Source organism: Anomaloglossus baeobatrachus, chromosome 2 (genome assembly GCF_048569485.1).
Source record: "Anomaloglossus baeobatrachus isolate aAnoBae1 chromosome 2, aAnoBae1.hap1, whole genome shotgun sequence".
NCBI lineage: Eukaryota > Metazoa > Chordata > Amphibia > Anura > Aromobatidae > Anomaloglossus > Anomaloglossus baeobatrachus.
Genome location: NC_134354.1, coordinates 693,970,029 through 693,994,274, shown reverse-complemented (window position 1 = coordinate 693,994,274; position 24,246 = coordinate 693,970,029). Strand labels below are relative to the sequence as shown.

The 24,246-nt window shown below is 49.0% G+C and overlaps 1 protein-coding gene across 1 annotated transcript; it reads right to left on the bottom strand.

The window, feature by feature from the left end:
• Positions 1–8,078: 8,078 nt before the first annotated feature.
• Positions 8,079–23,997, bottom strand: LOC142289974 (keratin, type II cytoskeletal cochleal-like). Its single transcript, XM_075333918.1, has 10 exons — positions 23,544–23,997; positions 20,208–20,248; positions 19,598–19,824; positions 19,395–19,523; positions 17,920–18,088; positions 15,763–15,888; positions 15,440–15,660; positions 15,197–15,305; positions 13,839–13,909; positions 8,079–8,343 (listed from the first exon to the last, which is right to left on the bottom strand). The coding sequence occupies exons 1-10, from the start codon at positions 23,995–23,997 to the stop codon at positions 8,184–8,186; spliced, it is 1,707 nt and encodes a 568-aa protein (XP_075190033.1). The 3' UTR covers positions 8,079–8,183.
• Positions 23,998–24,246: the final 249 nt, after the last annotated feature.

Here is a 24,246-nt window from a genome sequence, read left to right as displayed (position 1 = left end):
TCTCGTTCCTCATCTGTCTCGTTCCGCGTCTGTCTCGTTCCAGGTCTGTCTCTTTCCAGGTCTGTCTCTTTCCAGGTCTGTCTCTTTCCCCGTCTGTCTCTTTCCAGTCTGTCTCTTCCCTGTCTGTCCCTTTCCAGGTCTGTCTTGTTCCAGGTCTGTCTCTTTCCACTCCTGTCTCTTTCCCCGTCTATCTCTTTTCCCATCTGTCTCTTTCCCCGTCTGTCTCCTTCCCTGTCTCTTTACTTGTCTCTGTCTCTTTCCTTGTCTGTGTCTCTTTCCCTGTCTGTCTTTCTCTTTCCGTCTGTCTCTGTCTGTCTCTCTGTCTCTTTCCCTGTCTGCCTGTCTCTTTCCCTGTCTGTCTCTTTCCCTGTCTGTCTCTATCCGTCTCCCCACCAACATCTTATTACCTCACACATAAGCTTCTTATACTAACAATTTATTTTGTTCCTATAGCAACCAATTACAGCTCCTATTAATAACCTAATAGCTCGCAGCTCCATTGACTTTAATGGAGGCAGTTTTTTTGGAGAGTAACTGTAAAGAGCGGGGTTAAATTTTACCGTCAAAACATAGTCTATGATGTTCCCTGAGTTACATGAGGCGTCTGTGCAAAATTTTGTAAATGTAAATTGTAAATGCGACGGTGTGGATTCCTTTAGCGGGCATACACACACACACACACACACACACACACACATACACTCAGCTTTATATATTAGACAAGTGTTCTATACAAAAAAGTTGTATATGGCAAATAATAAAATTTCATGTTTTTTGATTCAAACACTGTTTTTCTTAGTTGTTCATATGTTTCTTCTTATAGTGTAAGTAAACTCATTTCAACTGTATTTTATTATACCTTAAATCATAGGACAATACTGAAGATATGACACTTTGATGCAATGTAGCAGGTGTACAGCTTGTATAACAGTGTAAATTTAATATACCCTCTAAATAACTCAACACACAGCCATTAGTATCGAAACCACTGGCAATAAAAGTAAGTACACTGTGGAGACACGGGGCTCAGTGGGCGCTCTCGTCCACCAAAACCCGCCGCCTTTAGAAAGACAGCGTGGCTCAGGGCTCATCCCAACTGAACGCCAGCCTCCTTAACCGTGGGCGTAACACTACTCAGACAACACAGGGTGAGGGAACCACAATAGTTAGACTTTATTGGATCCCCAAACAATTAACAGCATATAACACATAACCAGCAAAACACACAAATGTAACAGGCAACAGAGTCTCACCCTTCCGCTGGCTCACCAGGGATTTAGAATGTCCATGCCTCACTGGTTCTAAGCTGTCTGAGGTCTGCAAAGTCTGTAACAGGTGACTGAACTGTCCCAACCTGAGTGTCCTCCTTAGGTAGTCCTGGTTTGATGTTACAATCCTGGCAGCCGGAGTCGAAATCCCTAGGCTGTGGATATGGTCTCCAACCGGATCCGGAGTCCCTAGATTGAAGCCATAAGATGTCCTGATCCTCCAGTCAGCTCCAAAGAGCTTAGACTGAATCCCTCAACCATCAACAACAACCACTGGTGGCTTAAAGAAGTCCTTTTTATAGCCACAACCTTCCCCTTGGATACACTGCGTCCTCATCGATTGGTTGGACAAGATTGCTTCTCCCATTGGAGGAATTTCAAGCTGCATGGACAATGTTCATTTAAATGATGTGCTTAGAAAGGCTGAGGGTGTACATGTAAACTGGGAGTCACTGACTAGACAATGGCTACTAAGGTAATTACATTATCAATACACAACTACAATACAATGGTTACTGGAAATGTCTGGAGAACAATACGTCTAGCTTTCAGTGGCCAACACAATTACATTGAGTCAACAAGAGTCTTGTAAAATCAATGAGGGACTTCTCCCCCATCTATAGACAATCTATCATGCTGTCTGGCTGGATTTTAAGAAACGTTAACCCATGAGAGTCCATGTCGTCACATACACACCTAAGGGAAAATTGACAAATTGTTCCCAATGTGTCAATATTTTGTGTGGCTACCATTATTTTCAAGCACTGTCTTAACTCTCTTGGCCATGGAGTGCACTGGACCTTCACAGGAGCTGCTGGAATCCTCTTCCATCTGCCAATGACAACATCACAGACCTGGTGGATGTTAGAGACCTTGCGCTACTCCACCTTACACTTGAGGATGCCCCACAGATGACCAATAAAGTGTATTTGTGGAAACATGCTTGGCCAGTCCTACACCTTTGCCTTCAGTTTCCTTACCAAGACAGTAGTCCCCTTGGAGGTGTATTTGGGGTCGTTATCATGTTGGAATACTGCTCTGCGGACCAGTTTCCGAAGGGAGGGAATCATGCTCTGTTTCAGTCTGTCACAGTACATGTTGGCATTCAAGGTTCACTCAATGAACTGTTGCTTCCCACAGTCGGCAGCACTCATACAGCCCCAAACCATGACACTCCCACCTCCATGTCTGATTGTAGGCAAGATACACTTGTCTTTGCTTGACTTTGTCCTCACCTGGTTGCCATCCAAACGCTTGACCCCATCTGAACCAAATAAATTTATATAGGTCTCATTAGAAAACAGGACATGGTTCCAGAAATCTATGTTCTTAATCTGCTTGTCCTAAGCAAACTGTTTGTGGGCTTTCTCGTGCATCATCTTTAGAAGAGGCTTCCTTGAGGGATGACAGCCATGACAACCAATTTGTTGCAGTGTGCGACATATGGTCTAAGCACTGACAGGCTGACCCTCCACTCCTTTTTCTTCTCCAGCAATGTTGGCAGCACTCATACATCTATATTGAAAGACAACCTCTGGATATAACGCTGAGTGCATACACCCAACTTCTTTGGTCGACCATGGCAAGGCCTGTTCTGACTGGAATCTGTCTTGTTAAACTTCTGTATGGTCGTGACCACCATGCTGAAGCTCAGTTTCAGAGTGTTGGCAATCTTTTTATTGCCAAGGCCATCTTTATGTAGAGCAACAATTATTTTTTTCAGACCCTCAAAGAATTCTTTTCCATGAGGAGCCATGTTGAACATCCAGTGACCAGTATGAGAGTGTGTGAGTGGTGAGTGATAACACCAAAAGTAGCACACCTGCTCCCCATTCACACCTGAGACCTTGTAACACTAATGAGTCACAGGGCCCCAAGAGAGAAGATTGCATGGCTAATTGGCCAAAATATGAACATTTTCACTTAGAAGTGTACTTAGAGGGCACCAAATTTTCACTGCTATATAAGTGTGACGCCCTGGGCAAGCCAGGGGTCACAGGTCATAACACCACCACACCCTACACCCCAGATAGGAACACCAAGGCTAACCTAAATTCCTTGTTGCCTTCCTCCAGGGGCTGATGTCCACACCAGGGGGTGGGCCAGGTGGTTGGCTCCACCCACCGAGGAGTTCACAGCCCTGGAGGCGGGAAACCAGGCAGATCAGTTTAGGGGAGTGAAGGAGAAGGAAGTGGTAGAGGAGCAAGTGAGAGGAGTAAAGTGGAAGAGACAGTAACAGTTAAGAAAGCCTGAAGCTGGTCCGGGTGTGTGCCACCGGACTGAGACAGCAAGGTCAGCAGACGGCGGTGACTGTCTGCAGGGGAGGCTGCTTGGAGGTTGCCGGAAGGACCGCGGACGGGTGGTGGCCCGGCGGGACCGGAGCGGTATACGAAGAGCAGTCAGCACTATTGGCAGAGGCCTTTTGGATCCCGGCAAGGCTAGGAGTCGCCGTGAATTTGCCAAATCCGTTAGTGAAGGGGACCTCTGGGTCTCCCAACAACCAAGTCCCGATTGAAGGCAACAGCACAACCGTTGGAGAGAGACACCGCCACCGCCAGGGCACCAGTTTCTCAGGGCCAGCACCTGCGGACAAAGTAGGGCTCCTCCGGCCCATATCCAAGCCGGAGAGCGGGTTACCGGCGGGAACCGATCGCAACCATCATCATCTTAGGTGCAGGAAAAGGGACCGTCACCGTCAACTACTGGGGAAAAGCAAGTGCAGCTGTCCGTGGGAACCGTCTTTCCAGCCGTGTGTTTTACCGAGAACTGTGTCCCTGTCTCAGGCTGAGTGAGTACCACAGTGCCGCAAGGCACAGCGCTGACCCCCGCGTCCCTGCACCCCACCAAGCCCTGCACCGGCCCCGCCATCCCTCATCACCCACCTCATCACTGGGCCCCGGGACAACTACCCCCTACCCACGGAGGGGAGAACCAACAACTTTGCTGCTCCCTGTCATCAGTCCCCGGGATCCCCATACAGAGCAGCGGTGGTGTCAACAAATCACCACAACCGTGGGTGGCGTCACGGACAATAAACTATCCCAAAAAACAGTCCCCTTTCACTCACGGGCGAGGAGCGCCGCTCGAGTCCCCAGGATCCGGCCCATCGCTCGAGCCACCGAGCAGCAGCAGGCCGCAGCAGCCGCAGCGGCAGCCGGACCCGAGCAGTGGGAGAGCGCGGCGTCCCCTCCTCCGCCCGCGACAACTTGGCGTCACGAACAGGATCTTACCGCTCTGCCGTTGGGTAGAGGTGCGCCTTGTGACTGCCAGAGGTGTACGGCCAGAAAATTTCAGACGTCGCCATCTTTGGCGCGAAAAGTTCCCACTCGAGCGTCTTCTCGAGTAGTAAAGGCGCGAAGGCCAAAACCCCGCCCCGATAGGGGAGGGGCCGGAAAGAGGCTAAGGGGGACGAAATGGCGACTGGTCGTATGTAGCCGCGGCTATACAGATAAGGACGCTGGGACCCCACGATCCGCCGACCCCTGCAAAGAATGTCCGCCCCCCTAGCTATGCGGAGGCTACCGAACCGGTGCCTGGGACGGCGGCATGGCTGAGGGCCCAGACGGCAGGGATCTGCCGACACTACCGGAACCAGATCTGCCGGCTGATGGAACAGTGGACCACGGAGGTGGAGGATGCAGCTGCAGTTGCACGAGTGTATGGAATGGAGGCCATGATGGAGGAGCTGGTGAGTGACCCACGCCCCTATGTTCCCGAGGGACCGGCCGCTGCGGCTGAGGGACCCGGTCTACTCCTGGCCCCCATGCCACCTCTGTCTTCCTTGCCCGTGCACCGCGCTGCGCCTGGCCCGTCGGGCGTACACCCCTTCGTGACAGTGGCCGAGAGAGTGACAAGCCTGGAAGCTGCAGCAGCTGGCGGCAACCCGCCTGGCGCAGAGATGGACGATAGTGATTCCGGGCCTGACACCGAGCCCGTTTCGGAGGAAGATGAGGGAGTTGTCGCTCTGCAGGCCACTTACATCCCCCGGAGTGGGAACAATGGGTATCGGGCGGCCCTTCCTCGCCGCGCTTGCTATGCGCAGGAGGGGCTGGTGCCCGTGTTCTTCCACCCAGAGCCGGGTGAGGAGGACGAAAGTGCACAGTAAGGGCAGCGGAGCACCGCTGCACCGTCCCCGTTGGGACCACAAGACTGAGTGCGTTTGAAAGTTTTAAAAAGTTTTGCAAAAATGAAAAATTGATTACCGAACAGTAACCTGATTGTCTACCGTGATTGGGAACCGGCCGTTGCCGGCACTGTTGTCCCCGTGGGGACCCTTCAAAAAAGTTTTGCATAGGAACTCCTATGGACAAGCCCGTGAATTTGCAGGGCAACCACAAACGTTAAGTGGGTTGTAAATAAAAATAAATTGTTGCAGCTACCGTTACCGCCTCCGGAGAGGCAGGTTGGAGGGAGGGCCCGCAGTGGAGCAGGCTGGGGCCCAGCCACCACAGGAACCGGTGGCTACCCTCTGGAGGGGAAGGACAGATCCCGCTCGGGTAACTGGTTCAGGACTCGGGTCAAGGGGTGCTGCCTGGGTTTTAGGGGCAGCATCAAGGCCAGGTTACTTGGGTGGGAGAGAGCGGCAGCCGCAACCGTTTAAAATGTTAGTAACGTTTAAGAAATGAACCTCCCGATGTGGGATGATGTCATAAATTGTATTGTGTTTACCTTTTATATTTTTTCAGAAAATAAAACCGGTGTTGGACGGGCAGCCCGCGGACGGTCTGCATTTTGCTAAGGGGGAATGTGACGCCCTGGGCAAGCCAGGGGTCACAGATCATAACACCACCACACCCTACACCCCAGATAGGAACACCAAGGCTAACCTAAATTCCTTGTTGCCTTCCTCCAGGGGCTAATGTCCACACCAGGGGGTGGGCCAGGCGGTTGGCTCCGCCCACCGAGGAGTTCACAGCCCTGGAGGCGGGAAACCAGGCAGATCAGTTTAGGGGAGTGAAGGAGAAGGAAGTGGTAGAGGAGCAAGTGAGAGGAGTAAAGTGGAAGAGACAGTAACAGTTAAGAAAGCCTGAAGCTGGTCCGGGTGTGTGCCTCGGACTGAAAAAGCAAGGTCAGCAGACGGCGGTGACTGTCTGCAGGGGAGGCTGCTTGGAGGTTGCCGGAAGGACCGCGGACGGGTGGTGGCCCGGCGGGACCGGAGCGGTATACGTAGAGCAGTCAGCACTATTGGCAGAGGCCTTTCGGATCCCGGCAAGGCTAGGAGTCGCCGTGAATTTGCCAAATCCGTTAGTGAAGGGGACCTCTGGGTCTCCCAACAACCAAGTCCCGATTGAAGGCAACAGCACAACCGTTGGAGAGAGACACCGCCACCGCCAGGGCACCAGTTTCTCAGGGCCAGCGCCTGCGGGCAAAGTAGGGCTCCTCCGGCCCATATCCAAGCCAGGGAGCGGGTTACCGGTGGGAACCCATCGCAACCATCATCATCTTAGCTGCAGGAAAAGGGACCGTCACCGTCAACTACTGGGGAAAAGCAAGTGCAGCCGTCCGTGGGAACCGTCTTTCCAGCCGTGTGTTTTACCGAGAACTGTGTCCCTGTCTCAGGCTGAGTGAGTACCACAGTGCCGCAAGGCACAGCGCTGACCCCCGCGTCCCTGCACCCCACCAAGCCCTGCACCGGCCCCGCCATCCCTCATCACCCACCTCATCACTGGGCCCCGGGACAACTACCCCCTACCCACGGAGGGGAGAACCATCAACTTTGCTGCTCCCTGTCATCAGTCCCCGGGATCCCCATACAGAGCAGCGGTGGTGTCAACAAATCACCACAACCGTGGGTGGCGTCACGGACAATAAACTATCCCAAAAACCAATCCCCTTTCACTCACGGGCGAGGAGCGCCGCTCGAGTCCCCGGGATCCGGCCCATCGCTCGAGCCACCGAGCAGCAGCAGCAGGCCGCAGCAGCCGCAGCGGCAGCCGGACCCGAGCAGTGGGAGAGCGCGGCGTCCCCTCCTCCGCCCGCGACATAAGCTGTACACTGACTACTTTACATTGTATCAAAGTGTTAGATCTTCAGTGCTGTCCCATGAAAAGATATAATAAAATATTTACAAAAATGGGAACGGTGTACTCAATTTTGGCATATACTGTATCTTTGTTCATAAAATCAGGGGCTTCTGCTTTTGTGATATAATGTATATTGTGCTCCTGGCCTTAATTGGGCTAAGTTTACTTTTATCATTCACCTCTTGGTTTTATATTCTATTTCAGTATTTACAGACAAGCCAGTTATTAAAGGGACATGCTTTATTTCCATTGTTACATAAAAACAAGCGTTTGATGACATTGACATCTGATGTGAAATCTTTGAGAGTGCTTTAAACTGCAGAATACAGTAAAAACCCACAACCACCCAAAAACCAACTTGTAGGTACTTATTCTATAAAGAGAAGTAGGCTGAAAAAACACTTGAAATGTTTATAGTGGTTTGTAATGGCAGTTTTTGTTATTTTTTAATACATTTTTAAACAATCTTATAAAGCAAATGTTACTATTCCTTAGGAATCATGGCAACCATTGCAAATCATTGTAAAGTCACCTTGTGGGATTATGTTTTTCAATGGGTTGTCCATAATGAAACAAGCAAGGCTGCCGTCTTTGTAGTATTGTAGCTCAGCTCCCTTGGAGTGAAGGGGGCTGAGCTACAATATCACATATATTCTGTATATTGCGACATTATCATATTTTAAATATTTTTTTTAAACTGAAGCCATGAGTTTCTAATTGTCAACAATCCCTTTAATATGATCTACATTTTATATCATTTGTATGGAAAGTTGAAACACTTTTGTACCTACTCCTCATTCACAGACTACACCTCAGTACACATTCTCAGGGAACAGATTATAGAGCGAATGCTGCACATTAATTACTCATTCATTTGGCCGATATTTCATATTCAGTAATCAGACGCTCGCGAAGCCCTCAGGCTTTCAGTTGTGGAGATGATCTTCACTGCTCCACGCTTTGTATCTTGTCTTCCGGAACTGGAGATGCTAGCAGATGAGCTTGAATAACCGCCTCCGTAGCCGGAGGAGAAGCCACCGCCGCCGCCACCACTGGATGCGGAGTTCATGTGAAGCCCCACAGGTGTTGTGTCGGTGTCGGTGCATTACCTTCAGGGACTCCACGTTGCTGGATCTCCGTCACTGGTAGGAAATCTTCTTGTTTGATCGTGACGCCACTCTCAGTATTGCGGTCAGTGGGGACCGCCACTGCAGGTTAGGGGACGCCTGGGGCTGATGGTGGGTGCAGTCGGATGTAGTAGCCTCCTGAGAGTGAGGCAAGCCCCAGAGCCCGGTGTGAGTTTGTAGTACCACAAGGCGCAGAATGACCACACAAGCAGGAATGTCTTTCAAGGGCTTTACTCACATTTGATGGCAGGGTGAGTAGCCCGGGCGTAGCTGAGATGAACCAGGTGGGAACCAGGTATCCTTCAGGCTGACTTTATGAGGGTGACTACTGACTCGCCTTCCTTAGCCCTTGGTGGTTTGGGGTAACCCCGACTTTGAGTCCCTATGGGGGTCACCCAGGGAAGATGCTCCAAGCCTCTCTCCCCTTCTTGTTTCGCCGTGTGCTTGTTCCCCGGACCAGGCCACTCCAGCCTCTTGCCTCCTATGACCTATGGGCCCTCACTGCGGTTACGTGGCTGCGGCTTTTGTAGTGTTGTGGTGTGGGCTTTAAGAGCCCCACACCGGCAGGTTTAGCAGAAGAAAGCTGGATCTATCTTCGCTTCGGGATCTGCCGCCCGGTTGGGCCTGGTGCTCTCTAGCAGTCTCCTTACTTCCCACTCCGTGCACTCTCTAGCTGAAGCTGGCTTTCAGGCAGCACTCCTAGTTGACCGTTCTCCCCCGTCTGTAGCCACTGCGCGGGCGCTGTTAGACAGCATCAGCCCCACAGGTCTGCTCCTCACTGAGCCCTCTGGCGTTCTCCTTCTAACTGACTCACTGCTCCTCCTCTCCTGTTCTTGCCTACGCCACCTAGCAACCAGACTCTCCACCACACCCCTTGAGAGGAGGTGGAGGCTTTTAACCCCCTGCCACTATTCCAGTGGAGGTATAGGCTTTGCCCCCTCCTGGGATCCCCAGGGGTCCTCTCATGGGTACATGTGTGAGACCTGATCACTATGCGCCTGTGTTCCACACCCCAGTCAGCCTTCTGGATTACCTGTATTGTACTGTCCCCAGCATGGGTGCAGTACTCAGTGGTGCCTGACCAGGTCAGGGGCGCCACATTCCCCCTTAGTTATCACCAGCACGTCCTCGGGCTGCAAGACAACATTTTAAAATGCATAAAACATTAAAACATGTAAAACATTTTTAAAACCACCAGGTATCAGACATCACCACCCTCCACCCACAAGTCCGTTAACCCACCCAAAACCCTCTCAGGAGGCAGGTCACCGGTCCTGTTGGTAACCAGGTCTGGGCCATCCGTTTCCCCAGACCTTTCCTCCAATCTTCCTCTCCCGTTGGCCGCGACTTCAGCCACTTCTGGCAGGATGTAGAGGCGGCTTTCATGGGCTGGTGGTTTCAGGGTATACCTGGCCTGGTGGATCCGCGCCTTCAGCCTCTTCTGGCAGGATGCAGAGGCGGCCTCCACAGTTGGTACTGACCAGGTACCCTCTTTGTGGTGGTGAGCCAAGGCCCCATAAACAGGCGTGCTCTCTGGTCGCAGGTGAGCCAAGGCCCTTTTCTACGGACGGGCCCCCCTGGTTGCAGACGAGCCAAGCCCCTAAACAGGCTGGCCCTGGTGGTGGTGCCACTGGTGTAACTATTTACACTGCGAGAGTTTGTGGCTATAGCAAGTTCATAGCCTTAAGTTTATTTCTCACAATAGTTTTTGTGGGCACATTCTTTAACGTTGCAAACAAAACTTTCAAAACTTTAACTTCTGTACTTCTTTTCTGTACTTTACTTTACTCCTCTTTTTCACTAGGGCGAGGGCACGTTGGGCACTGGCACCTGTGACTTTCTTGCTCTTTGTCTCTTTCTTCATCTGTAGGATCTTTATCTTTCCGTTCTTGGTCTTCATCTGTTTCTACATCTGGTTCTTTATCTCTATCTTGTCTTTCTTGTCTTTCTTGTCTTTCTTGTCTTTCTTGTCTTTCTTGTCTTTCTTGTCTTTCTTGTTGCAGGGGATGGCTGTAAGGTTTGTTGGGACATAGCGTTACGCCCAAAGCATACAATCCTCTTTCGCCTTGATGCAGGGTGAACTGAACGGAATCTCCCATCTTTAGATTTCTGCAAGGGTGTCCTCTTGGCAGATGAGCGTTCACATCTCTGCGGTTTACAAATATCCCTTCTTTTATTCCTGGTGCTACAACGAAGCCATAGCCACTTTTCAAGTTGAAATCTTCCACTACGCCATAACACAGGGGTCCTCTAGCCTGGGCTTTGGACTCTCTCAACAAACGCTTCTCCTTTAGGTCTCTGGCGGTGACTGCTCTCTGTTCAGGAGACTGTGGTGCTGGAGCAAACTGTGTTCTTCTGCGCCGTGTCTTGCGGGCTGGATCCATGCCTGTGGGCTCCCAGGTGAAGCTCTTAGGCAGCTCTTCTTCTGCAGAGGGGGTCAGGTCCTCCTCGTCCCAGCGGGAGTATGGCAGCATTTCTGGCTCTGAATACACATCTGCTACTGGTGACACTGGAGTCGGAGTCAACCCTTCTGCTTCCTGGCCTCCTCTCCCCCTTAGTTCTTCACTGCACTCTGGTTGTGGCAGTGCCGGGGATGGGCTCTCTTCAGCTGGTCTGGGCGGTGGGCTCTCTGGCGCGGCTGCAGGGGTTGCCTGAATCTCCTTGGGGGTATGCGGAGGGAGCAGGTACCGATCCACCATCTCTTGCGGGAACTGGGCCTCCAGATCAGCCTTCAGCTTCCAGTATTCGGGGTCCTCTCCTATCAGGGTCTTCCTGGCAGGGACCTCTCTGGACTGGGGAGCGGTGTCTGCTCTGGCCTTGCAGGCCGGGGAAAATGATGAGGTAGTCTTCTCTTCTTGGCGGGCCGCGCCCTGTATGGCGGCGGCCTGGTCTTGGCGGGCCGCGCCTGGCATGGCGGCGGCCTGGTCTTGGCGGGCCGCGCCCGGCATGGCGGCGGCCTGGTCTTGGCGGGCCGCGCCCGGCATGGCGGCGGCCTGGTCTTGGCGGGCCGCGCCCGGCATGGCGGCGGCCTGGTCTTGGCGGGCCGCGCCTGGCATGGCGGCGGCCTGGATCAGTGTCGCTGTTGCAGGGGGCTCTGTGCAGGCTGGGCTGGACGTCGCTGCAGCGATCGGAGCTTGGCGGGCCGCACCTGGCGGGGCTGCGGCCTGGTTCAGCATCTCACTTGCGGCGCGGACGAGCGTCGCTGCTGCGGTGGGGTCTTGGCGGACCGGGTTCAGCAGGGTGGCAGCCTGGGTCAGCGTCACACCTGCAGCACGGATGAGCACTGCCGTGGTGGTCGGAGCCCTGCGGGACAGGCGGGGCATCGCTGCGGCGGCCTGGATTTGGCGGGCCGCTTCTAGCGTGGCTGCGGCCTGGTCCAGCGTCGCCGCGCCGGGCGCCTCTTCTGGGACCGCGGGCGTGGCAGCAGGGGCCGGGGCACTTGCGCTGGCCGGGGCATCACTCGACTCACCCATCTGTGGCAGCATCGGGGTCTGTGTCGTCGCCGCTCGGTCTGGCAGGCGCCGCGCGGCTCCCTCCTCGTAGGTCCGCACCGCCGCAGCCATCTCCAGGAGCTCCGTGCGTTCTTCCCTGAGCTGTCGCACAATCCTAGCCTCCAGCTGGTCACAGAAAATAGCAAGCTCCCGGCACCACCAGGCAGCGGAGCCTGGCTCTGGATCTCTGCTCTCAGACGCCATCTTCATTAGCAAGCTGCTGGCTTCTCTCCTGCTCCGCCGTCTCTGGACGCTTCCGCTTTCTTCATCAGCAAGGTCAGAACTCTCCAGGGGATCTCTGGGTAGCCACACCTCTTCGTGGGCGGTAACTTCTTCCAGCGCGGGCTGCTGTTGTTTTTCAGCGCGCTTTTCATGGTGGCAATATGGCGGCGCTTCCAATTTTTCAAGCGGACCGCCCAGGCACATGGTCACCTGTCTGAACAGGTCTAGTCCTTATCCTGTTCGTGACGCCAGATGTGAAGCCCCACAGGTGTTGTGTCGGTGTCGGTGCATTACCTTCAGGGACTCCACGTTGCTGGATCTCCGTCACTGGTAGGAAATCTTCTTGTTTGATCGTGACGCCACTCTCAGTATTGCGGTCAGTGGGGACCGCCACTGCAGGTTAGGGGACGCCTGGGGCTGATGGTGGGTGCAGTCGGATGTAGTAGCCTCCTGAGAGTGAGGCAAGCCCCAGAGCCCGGTGTGAGTTTGTAGTACCACAAGGCGCAGAATGACCACACAAGCAGGAATGTCTTTCAAGGGCTTTACTCACATTTGATGGCAGGGTGAGTAGCCCGGGCGTAGCTGAGATGAACCAGGTGGGAACCAGGTATCCTTCAGGCTGACTTTATGAGGGTGACTACTGACTCGCCTTCCTTAGCCCTTGGTGGTTTGGGGTAACCCCGACTTTGAGTCCCTATGGGGGTCACCCAGGGAAGATGCTCCAAGCCTCTCTCCCCTTCTTGTTTCGCCGTGTGCTTGTTCCCCGGACCAGGCCACTCCAGCCTCTTGCCTCCTATGACCTATGGGCCCTCACTGCGGTTACGTGGCTGCGGCTTTTGTAGTGTTGTGGTGTGGGCTTTAAGAGCCCCACACCGGCAGGTTTAGCAGAAGAAAGCTGGATCTATCTTCGCTTCGGGATCTGCCGCCCGGTTGGGCCTGGTGCTCTCTAGCAGTCTCCTTACTTCCCACTCCGTGCACTCTCTAGCTGAAGCTGGCTTTCAGGCAGCACTCCTAGTTGACCGTTCTCCCCCGTCTGTAGCCACTGCGCGGGCGCTGTTAGACAGCATCAGCCCCACAGGTCTGCTCCTCACTGAGCCCTCTGGCGTTCTCCTTCTAACTGACTCACTGCTCCTCCTCTCCTGTTCTTGCCTACGCCACCTAGCAACCAGACTCTCCACCACACCCCTTGAGAGGAGGTGGAGGCTTTTAACCCCCTGCCACTATTCCAGTGGAGGTATAGGCTTTGCCCCCTCCTGGGATCCCCAGGGGTCCTCTCATGGGTACATGTGTGAGACCTGATCACTATGCGCCTGTGTTCCACACCCCAGTCAGCCTTCTGGATTACCTGTATTGTACTGTCCCCAGCATGGGTGCAGTACTCAGTGGTGCCTGACCAGGTCAGGGGCGCCACATTCACAACTGCTGTGGAAAGAATTAGGAGATATTGTTGGATTTTTCTATTTGAACTTTATATAAATTAGGTTATACATTTTGTTGAGTTCTATTGTCTAGTGGGGTGTCCCCCCATAGGGGAAATCAAAGATTAGACAGATCTCATATAATGTGCGAGGTTGTAGAAAAGGACAGCTGTGCTTCACTATGTCTTCACGAATATTGGACTCTCTCTATTAGCATAAAATCAATACTAATGTCGGCAACATTTATCTTATTTGTCTTGCATTAAAACTGTCTTTGTTAAGGTCATACTGTTTTTTTTCCATATTTTGTGTATAGGCCTGGAAAGATCCTAAAATACACACAAACAGATCTATACAACCCTATATGGCCAAACAGGGGAAAAAAATTATTAGTTTTGGCTTCTGTTTGACTGGTATAAATTAGAATAGCACAGAAAAAGTAGTCTATGATTCCATTAAAAAACAAGTAATATCTTAGACAGTTATTTGCAAGATAGTAGCTATCTCTACCCAGAAGGGTTGGTTCATCCAAAGAAAGGAAGTCTCTGGAAATGGGGAACCGGGCCCAGCAGGGTTATCTTGAAATGATCAGGTATCCGAGCCTCAATTGCAGGATCATTATGGGTTCCCCGCAGTCGGACTATATTAGTAAATTATCCCATATTCTCTGAGTCGGAAATAACAAAGGGTTATTCTCAAGATAGTAAGCTACCTCTCCCCATAAGAATTGGTTCATCCAGACAAAGGAGTCTCAGGAAATGGGGAATCGGGCCCAGCAGGGTTGTCTTGAATGGATCAGGTTCCTGAACCTCAATTTCAGGATCACTATAGGTCCAGTCACACTAAGCAACTTACCAGCGATCCCAACAACGATAGGGATCGCTGGTAAGTTGCTAGGAGGTTGCTGGTGAGCTGTCACACTGCGACGCTCCAGCGATCCCACCAGCAACCTGACCTGGCAGGGATCGCTGGAGCGTGGCTACACGAGTTGCTGGTGAGCTCACCAGCAACCAGTGACCAGCCCCCAGTCTCCTAGTTACAGCACACATCAGGTTAATTAACCCGATGTGTGCTGCAGCTAAATGTGCACAGAGCAGGGAGCAGCGCACACTGAGCGCTGGCTCCTTGCTCTCCTAGTTACAGCACACATCGGGTTAATTGCCTGATGTGTGCTGCAGCTAAATGTGCACAGAGCAGGAGCCGGCAGCACAGGCAGTGAGAGCGGAGGAGGCTGGTATCAAAGGTAAATATCGGGTAACCAAGGACAGGGCTTCTTGGTTACCCGATGTTTACATTGGTTACCAGCCTCCGCAGAAGCTGGCTCCTGCTCACTGCACATTTAGTTGTTGCTGTCTCGCTGTCACACACAGCGATCTGCGCTTCACAGCAGGACAGCAACAACTAAAAAATGGCCCAGGACATTCAGCAACAACCAACGACCTCACAGCAGGGGCCAGGTTGTTGCTGGATGTCACACACAGCAACATCGCTAGCAACATCACAAAAGTTGTTCGTTACCAGCGATGTTGCTAGCGATGTTGCTTAGTGTGACGGGGCCTTATGAGTTCCAGTCAGACTCGCAGCACTTAGTAAATTATCTCATATCTCAATTATCTCATCTTATTCTCTTGGTAAGAGATAACTTACTGTCTTGAGAATATTTCTTTTAATAAGTGCAAGGCTTACTGTTAGTCTACAAATATTTAGTATGTTATACTTACAGACATTGACTTGATTAACAATTTCTCCAGATATCCTGTAGGAAAAAAAACACTTATTGATGAAAATTATGACTATTATCCTCCTCTTCACATTACAATTAGGTTTGTTCTTCCAAATTTTGCATTGGGGCATTAATATATAAAGAAGCATTGCCGGAATAGAACTTGCCTGCTCTCCTCTCCTTCCAGCAGGGCCCGGTAGGTGGCAATTTCAACATCCAAAGACAGCTTGACATTCATCAGCTCTTGGTATTCACGGAGTTGACGGGCCATCTCTTGCTTCAGCCTTTGCAGTGCGGCCTCCAGTTCTGCCAACTTAGCCCTGGCATCACTTACAGCTCTTTCTCCTCGTTCCTCAGCCTCGGCAATGGCTAATTCAAGGCTGGCAATGTAAGAACAATAGTTAGATGGAGCCACCATGGTCAAGGTGAGTAAACTGGCAAGGATAGATAGAATTTATAGTGCTCTTATAAATTAAAAATAGGACATTACCTGTTTCTTAACATTTTCAATTTCAGCTTTAAGTCTCTGGATTTGTCTGTTAAGCTGGGAAATTTCGTTTTTGGAGTTCTTTACTTCATCTCCCTGCTGGCCGGCTGCATTTTGCAATTGTTGGAACTGTTGAAAAAGCAATAAAAAGTAAGTGAAATTACTGTAATTCCTAATTTCTGCAATTCCCTAATATAAAAGAGGTTTGTTAGACTAAATTAAGTGTTTGAAGCTTTGTCTTGGACTTTAAACAGTTTATCAAACCATTGACTGAAGACGTTTCTGAGAACTAAATGTTTAATTACTGATTACAATTGAAAGGTCCACCTAATAACAAGGGATAAGCCTCCTATTAACTACATAAGGGGTGCTTCACACATAGCGAGATCGCTACCGAAATCGCTGCTACGGCACGGTTTTGGTGACGCAACAGTGACCTCATTAGCGATCTCGCTGTGTGTGACACTGAGCAGCAATCTGGCCCCTGCTGCGAGATCGCTGCTCGTTACACACAGCCCTGGTTCGTTTTCTTCAAAGGCGCTCTCCCGCTGTGACACACAGATCACTGTGTGTGACAACGAGAGAGCGACGAAATGAAGCGAGCAGGGAGCAGGAGCTGGCATCTGGCAGCTGCGGTAAGCTGTAACCAGGGTAAACATCGGGTAACCAAGGTAGTTACCCGATATTTACCTTAGTTACCAGCCTCCGCAGCTCTCACGCTGCCTGTGCTGCCAGCTCCGGCTCTCTGCACATGTAGCTGCAGTACACATCGGGTTAATTAACCCGATGTGTACTGTAGCTAGGAGAGCAAGGAGCCAGCGCTAAGCAGTGTACGCGGCTCCCTGCTCTCTGCACATGTAGCGATGTTAACTTACCAGGTTGCTGTTACGTCACAGAAAATGGTGACGTAACAGCGACGCCGTTGTCGCTGGCGCGATGTGTGAAGCACCCCTAAGTATAGGGAAGCCAAACAGAAATAGGAGAAAGTGAACAGTAATATCTTAAAGACGCCCATACAGAACAAAGTAAAAATGGCCACACCCTCCCGAAATCGGAGGGTCAGCCAATAGTCTAATGTGTCTGTGTATGGTCACCTCCTGGCTGTTCCCAAGCAGTCAGAGAAAAGAAGATTCCCGGCTGTTGAATTTAAGTGACTGATCCTTTTGTTCTCTGGGAGATGAGCCCCTGGCAAAGGAGTCTGGCATGACCTACACAAGGACCAGTACATTGAGAGCCACTTGCAGTTTCTGAATGGCTCTGACTGGGGATAAAATTGTGTCAGCCAACGCAATCAAGATGCCGTCCAGCCAGCCTGAAAGATACTCTGTCACTGTCTGGTAGCCGTAGTTTTGACCACATTGGACTGTGAGGATTATACCTTAAGGATTATTCCTATCTCCAAGATCCTATCCCAATATGTAAAAGGTATAATAATAATATTAGCAAATACCTCCAATTAGAAATGTAGTATGGTTCTCCTGCGATAGCCATGTATCTTACCTCATATGCAGGGCATTGCAGCTTAGGTATGTATGGTCACAACCATGAGCAACTAACTGTCACTATACAAGTGGTTGTACCCATGGATACCGAAGGTGCAATGCAATGCAATGCAATGCCTGAACATGAGGTAAGAGACATGGCTATCAGGAGAACTACATTTCTAATTGGAGGTATTTTCTAATATTATTATTATTATTATACCTACTACATATTGGGATTGGATCTTGGAGATGGGAATAATCCTATAAATATGTGCTTATTTAGGGATGAACACATATGCTTGGCCGAGCTAAGTGATCCTGCATAAGGGAGAGTCAAGAGAGATAGCTGTCGGCTGAATGATAGTTGGAGGTCTTAAACAAAGATTGGGTTAAGGCACTGTCACACACAGAGATAAATCTGCGGCAGATCTGTGGTTGCAGTGAAATTGTGGACAATCAGTGCCAGGTTTGTGGCTGTGTACAAATGGAACAATATGTCCATGATTTCCCTGCAACCACAGATCTGCCAAAGATTTATCTCTGTGTGTGACGGGGCCTTTACAACCAAGTAGAGTGGACTACAATATCAAATATGCAGAAAATGGGAAAGGAATTACACAAGTATTTATCTTTTCTCTCTCGCTTTGTATAATGTAGAATGAAAACATTTACTAACCTTGTTCTTGTAGGCGTCTTCTGCTTCAGCTCTGCTCTTGTTTGCCAAATCCTCGTATTGAGCCTTCACTTCAGCGATGATATCATCGAGGTTCAGTGACCTGTTGTTGTCCATTGATAGAATGACAGAGGTGTCGGACACTGCTTGCTTCACATCACCAAGTTCCCACAACAGTGGTGGATGATCGCCGTATACTTTCTTTGGTGAAAAAGAACCCGTTCACAACATCAACTGAAGTCCAGAACACTCTCAGTGAAGTAGGTGTATCTGTCTCTAAGTCAACAGTAAAGAGAAGACTCCATGAAAGTAAATACAAAGGGTTCACATCTAGATGCAAACCATTCATCAATTCCAAAAATAGACAGGCCAGAGTTAAATTTGCTGAAAAACACCTCATGAAGCCAGCTCAGTTCTGGAAAAGTATTCTATGGACAGATGAGACAAAGATCAACCTGTACCAGAATGATGGGAAGAAAAAAGTTTGGAGAAGAAAGGGAACGGCACATGATCCAAGGCCCACCCCATCCTCTGTAAAACATGGTGGAGGCAACGTGATGGCATGGGTATGCATGGCTTTCAATGGCACTGGGTCACTTGTGTTTATTGATGACATAACAGCAGACAAGAGTAGCCGGATGAATTCTGAAGTGTACCGGGATATACTTTCAGCCCAGATTCAGCCAAATGCCGCAAAGTTGATCGGACGGCGCTTCATAGTACAGATGGACAATGACCCCAAGCATACAGCCAAAGCTACCCAGGAGTTCATGAGTGCAAAAAAGTGGAACATTCTGCAATGGCCAAGTCAATCACCACATCTTAACCCAATTGAGCATGCGTTTCACTTGCTCAAATCCAGACTTAAGACGGAAAGACCCACAAACAAGCAAGACCTGAAGGCTGCGGCTGTAAAGGCCTGGCAAAGCATTAAGAAGGAGGAAACCCAGCGTTTGGTGATGTCCATGGGTTCCAGACTTAAGGCAGTGATTGCCTCCAAAGGATTCGCAACAAAATATTGAAAATAAAAATATTTTGTTTGGGTTTGGTTTATTTGTCCAATTACTTTTGACCTCCTAAAATGTGGAGTGTTTGTAAAGAAATGTGTACAATTCCTACAATTTCTATCAGATATTTTTGTTCAAACCTTCAAATTAAACGTTACAATCTGCACTTGAATTCTGTTGTAGAGGTTTCATTTCAAATCCAATGTGGTGGCATGCAGAGCCCAACTCACGAAAATTGTGTCACTGTCCAAATATTTCTGGACCTAACTGTATGAGAAAAGATTAGCAGGAACCCAGCAGCTGTAACTCCGCCAATCTCAAAAAGGGATGGGTCTACCATAGACATGAATGAGAGTTACTCTAGGGACATGTCAGTAATTACTAGAATTTCCAGCCTTCAGATTTCCAACAATCAAATTGCTTTAGCATGCCATAAGTTACTTTTGAAATCTAACCCTTTAAGCTACAAACCCGATGACCATAGGTTCCTTAATATTGGGACTGTTTCTACTTAGACCATTGATTGTGACATAGGAGATACAAATGTAGGATTTCTTAAACACATTGAATGATAAATTAAACAGATATGATTTATAAAACCTGATGAAGGGCATGTACTTCTTAGCTAAATCTTTATCGGCCTAAAGTTCCTTGAAATAGTCTTATTAACTTACCTGCGCTTAAACTCCTCAACCCGATCTTGTTCATTACGTAGCTCTGACTCAAGACGACCTTTGTTACTCTGTAAGCTATCCAGTTGACTCTTCAATGAATTAATGTAAGCATTAAAGAGAGCCTCAATGTTACTTTTTTGACTGCTTGTGCTGCTTGGACCTCCTTGTTGTTGTAACAGATCCCATTTGGTCTCAAGAACTTTATTCTGTTGCTCAAGGAATCGAACCTATGACAAGATAACATAAAAAAATATAACATAGTGCGTACGGCTGGTCTATAGTAAATCACATGCATTGTATTACAATCAGTAGACCAGTAGCTCACCACCACAATATCAACATCTAAGCAGGCGCATAGGGATCCTTAATGTTACGTTTAGCATTATTAGCATTATTTTTAGCATTATGTTTAGCATTATTAGTTTAGCATTATGTTTAGCATTATTAGTATTAACATTATTAACATTAACATTAGTATTAGCATTAACATTTAGCATTATGCTTAGCATTATTAGTATTATTATACAATGTAATCTACTATCTCTTGAAGTGGACAGATTAATATCAATGACATTATTCATATAAGTAAAGATATGATAAATAATTGTACCTTGTCAATAAAAGATGCAAACTTGTTATTTAGGGTCTTAACCCCATTACGACCGCGTTACGTTTTAAAACGGCACCAAAAAAGGGTACTTATTCCTTTCTGCCGTTTTAAAACGGCGGGCAGAAAAAAGGGTCTAGCGCCCCCCAGCGTCAGAAAATCTCCGGGGTTTCAGCTACCGGGGGTAGCTGAGACCCTGGAGATCATGATTCGGGCCGGTTTTTCCGGTCCCCAGTCACGTGATGACCGGTATACACCGTATACCGATCATCAAGTTATAGTAAATGACCGCACCGGTAAAAAATGATTTATCTCCCATCTGACATGATCAAACATGTCAGATGGGAGATAAACCTCTTTCTCGGTTCCCTCCGGTCCCCTCGGTATCCCCAAAGTGCCCCCCCCGACCCCCAACCCCCTCCCGAAAATTCAAGATGGCCGCGCGCCCCGCCGATCACAGCAGCGCGCCGGCCACATTCACACTGTTCCTATGGTTTCTGTCCCATGTGCCATCACACATGCGACAGAAACCTGCTCCCTAGGCCCTGCCGGGTCCCCCCCTATCCCCCCGGTGTCCCCCGGTGTCATACATACCTGTCGGAGCGCTGATCCCCCGCGGCCCCCTCCTCCGGCTCCTTCTCAGCAGACGCCGGTCACATGTGCAAAGCGCGGCTGTCAGCTTCCTGTGTTCAGGACGCTGGCTGCTGCTGCTGCACAGAGTCTGCAGCTGTGACCCGGGGAGGGTGGGTGCAGATTCTTTGCACCCACTCTCCTCAAATGGAGGGTCTGCCCTCCTAGAAAATTGGGGATACGTTCCCTGAACGTGTCCCCCATATTCTAGAAGGTCCAGAGTCGACGTGGGACGTCCAAATGGATTACAGCGGATTTTTTTTTTTTTTCTTTTCAATAAATTGGTCAATCAGGGAATGTTTTGGGGAGTGTTTTTTCAAATAATTTTTTTTTTTGTTGTCAATTTTTTTTTTTTATTACTGTCAATTAGTTATGTCGGGTATCTGATAGACGCCGTGACATAACTAATTGCTGGGCTTGATGCCAGGTGACATTACACACCTGGTATCAACCCCATTTATTACCCCGTTTGCCAACGCACCAGGGCGCGGGATGAGCTGGGGCGAAGCGCCAGAATTGGCGCATCTAATGGATGCGCCATTTCTGGGGCGGCTGCGGCCTGCTATTTTTAGGCTGGGAAGAGTCCAATAACCATGGCTCTTCCCATCCTGAGAATACCAGACCCCAGCTGTCAGCTTCACCTTGGCTGGTGATCTAATTTGGGGGGACCCCACGTTTGTTTTGTTTTTTTTTAATTATTTATTTCTAAATAATTAAAAAAAAAACAGCTTGGGGAGCCCTCCAAATTGATCACCAGCCAAGATGAAGCTGTCAGCTGTGGTTTGCAGGCTACAGCTGTCTGCTTTACCCTAGCTGGCTATCAAAAATAGGGGGGACCCCACGTCATTTATTTTAATTATTTTTTTTTCTTTTGGGCTAAATACAAGGCTAGGCACCCTTTAGTGTCACATGAAAGGCACTAAAGGGCGCCAGCTTAGAATCTGCAGAGGGGGGTGGACATTATATATATGTTTGACATCTATCCATTCATCCATTGTAGCATTTTACCCTGTGTGCCCACAATCAGGGTTTGCAGCGTTTTGGGCGCAGAGTGTTTTCCCTGCGTCCATAACGCTGCGTTGTGCAGTAGAAGCACAGTGGAAGGATTTTTAGAAATCCCATGCCCACTGTGTTTCTTTTCTCTGCAGCATAAACCGACCTGTGGCGCAGCTTCCCGAGCCTCAGCATGTCAATTTATGCTGCGGAGATGAGTGTTTTCTGCAGGTAGAATAGAGCCAAAGTCCACAGCAGCCTGAACCCAAATCGTGGGCATGGGCAGCTGCGTTCTCCCGTGGACAACACTCACATCTCTGCAGGAAGGCTGACACTGTGTACTAGCAACATTTTTGTGAAGTACCTGTGGATTCAAAATGCTTACTATACTCCTGAATAAAATCCTTGAGGGGTCTAGTTTCCAAAATGAGGTCACTTGTGGGGGGTTTCTGATGTATAGGTACCCAAGGGACCCTGCTAATGTGACATGGTGCGCGCAATTTACTTCAACTTTTCCAGAATTCAAATGGTGCTCTTTCCATTCCAAGCCCTCCCATTTATCCAAACAAAGGTTTTTGGCCACATGTGGGGTATCACCGCGCTCATAAAAAAGTGGGTAACAAACATTGGGGTGAAGTTTTTGGAATTACCTCTTGAAAAAGTGAAAAAATTGATGCTAAAGCAACATTTTTTAGAAAAAAATGAAAATTTTCAATGTGACAATGTAACGTTATCAAAATCTGTGAAGTACCTGTGGATCCAAAATGCTCACTATACCCCTAGATAGAAGCCTTGAGGGGTCCACTTTCCAAAATGGTGTCACTTGTGAGGGGTTTCTTCTGTTTAGGTACCTTAGCGGACCTGTAAATGCAACATGGTGCCCGCAATCTATTTCAGCCAAATTTGCTTTCCAAAATTCAAATATTGCTGCTCCTGTTCCGAGCCCTCCCATTTGTCCAAACAAAGGTTTCTGACCACATGTGGGTTGTTGGCGCGTTCATAAGAAAGTGGGTAACACGTTTTGGGGTTCATTTTGTTGTGTTATTTCTTCTAAAAGTGAATAAATTTGGGGTAGAGCAACATTTTAGGTAAAATTTTATTTTTTGCTTTTTTTCATTCCACTTTGCTTTAGTTCCTGTGAAGCACCTGAAGGGTTAATAAACTTCTTGGATGTGGTTTTGAGTACTTTGAGGGGTGCTGTTTTGAGAATGGTGTCACTTTTGGGTATTTTCTGTCACCTGGGCCTCTCAAAGTCACTTCAAATGTGATGTGGTCCCTAAAAAAATGGTTTTGTGAATTTTGTTGAAAAAATGGGAAATTGCAGATGAACTTTGACCCCTTCTAACTGCCTAACCCCAAAACATTTTGTTTCAGAAATTGTGCTAATGTAAAGTAGACATGTGGGAAATGTTATTTATTAACTGTTTTGTGTGACATAACTCTCTGGGTTAAGGGCATAAAAATTAAAAGTTTGAAAATTGCAAAATTTTCAAAATTTTCATCAAATTTCCGATTTTTTCACAAATAAAAGCAAAAAATATCGTTCTAAATTTATAACTATCATGAAGTACAATATGTCACGAAAAAACAATGTCAGAATCACCGGGATCCGTTGAAGCGTTCCAGAGTTATATCCTCATAAAGTGACACTGGTCAGAATTGCAAAAAATGGCCTGGGCATTAAGGACAAAACTGGCTCCGTCCTTAAGGGGTTAATCTGTTCTCTTTCTTCTTTCTTGACTACTGAAATGTTTGGATCAATTTCTAAAGAGAGTGGAGCTAAGAGACTTTGGTTTACGGTCACATTTACAATGCCTGGAGATGGTAAGGCAGGACCACCACCAAATCCAGAACCACCGAATCCTCTACTTCCTCCGCCTGCTCCGCCTGCTCCTGAGCCAAATCCAAAACCAGCACCAGATATCTTACTGTTGCCAGCACCACGGTTAAGAAGACTTCTGCTACCAAACCCTCTGCCTGATGCAGCACCACCAAACCCTCCGCCTGATGCACCACCAAACCCTCCACTAGATGCAGAACGAAAACTTGCGCCACCACATTGACCAGAAGAGTTGATGTTGAGCCTGCTGCCGCCCCCTCCTACAGAGGCTGAGCTAAAGCCTTTGGAAGATGCTCCATATGAGCTTGAAACGCGTTGACTCCGACTCATTGTAGAAGTTGGTACTGGCACTCAAGGACGAAAGAGAGGACAAGATGGTGACAAGTTCTGCAAATGAACAAGCGCACTGACCTTACTTCTCTTTTACTTATATGTTGCCAAAATCTGGGTTTGGTCAGTTTTTTGAGACAGATCAATTTACATTTCGGCCTTGGAGAAATATGTTGTTTTACTTAAAAGCAAGTATGTGGTTTAGCTTGAAGGCTGCTGAACTATGGCTGCTGTAAACTTACATAATTT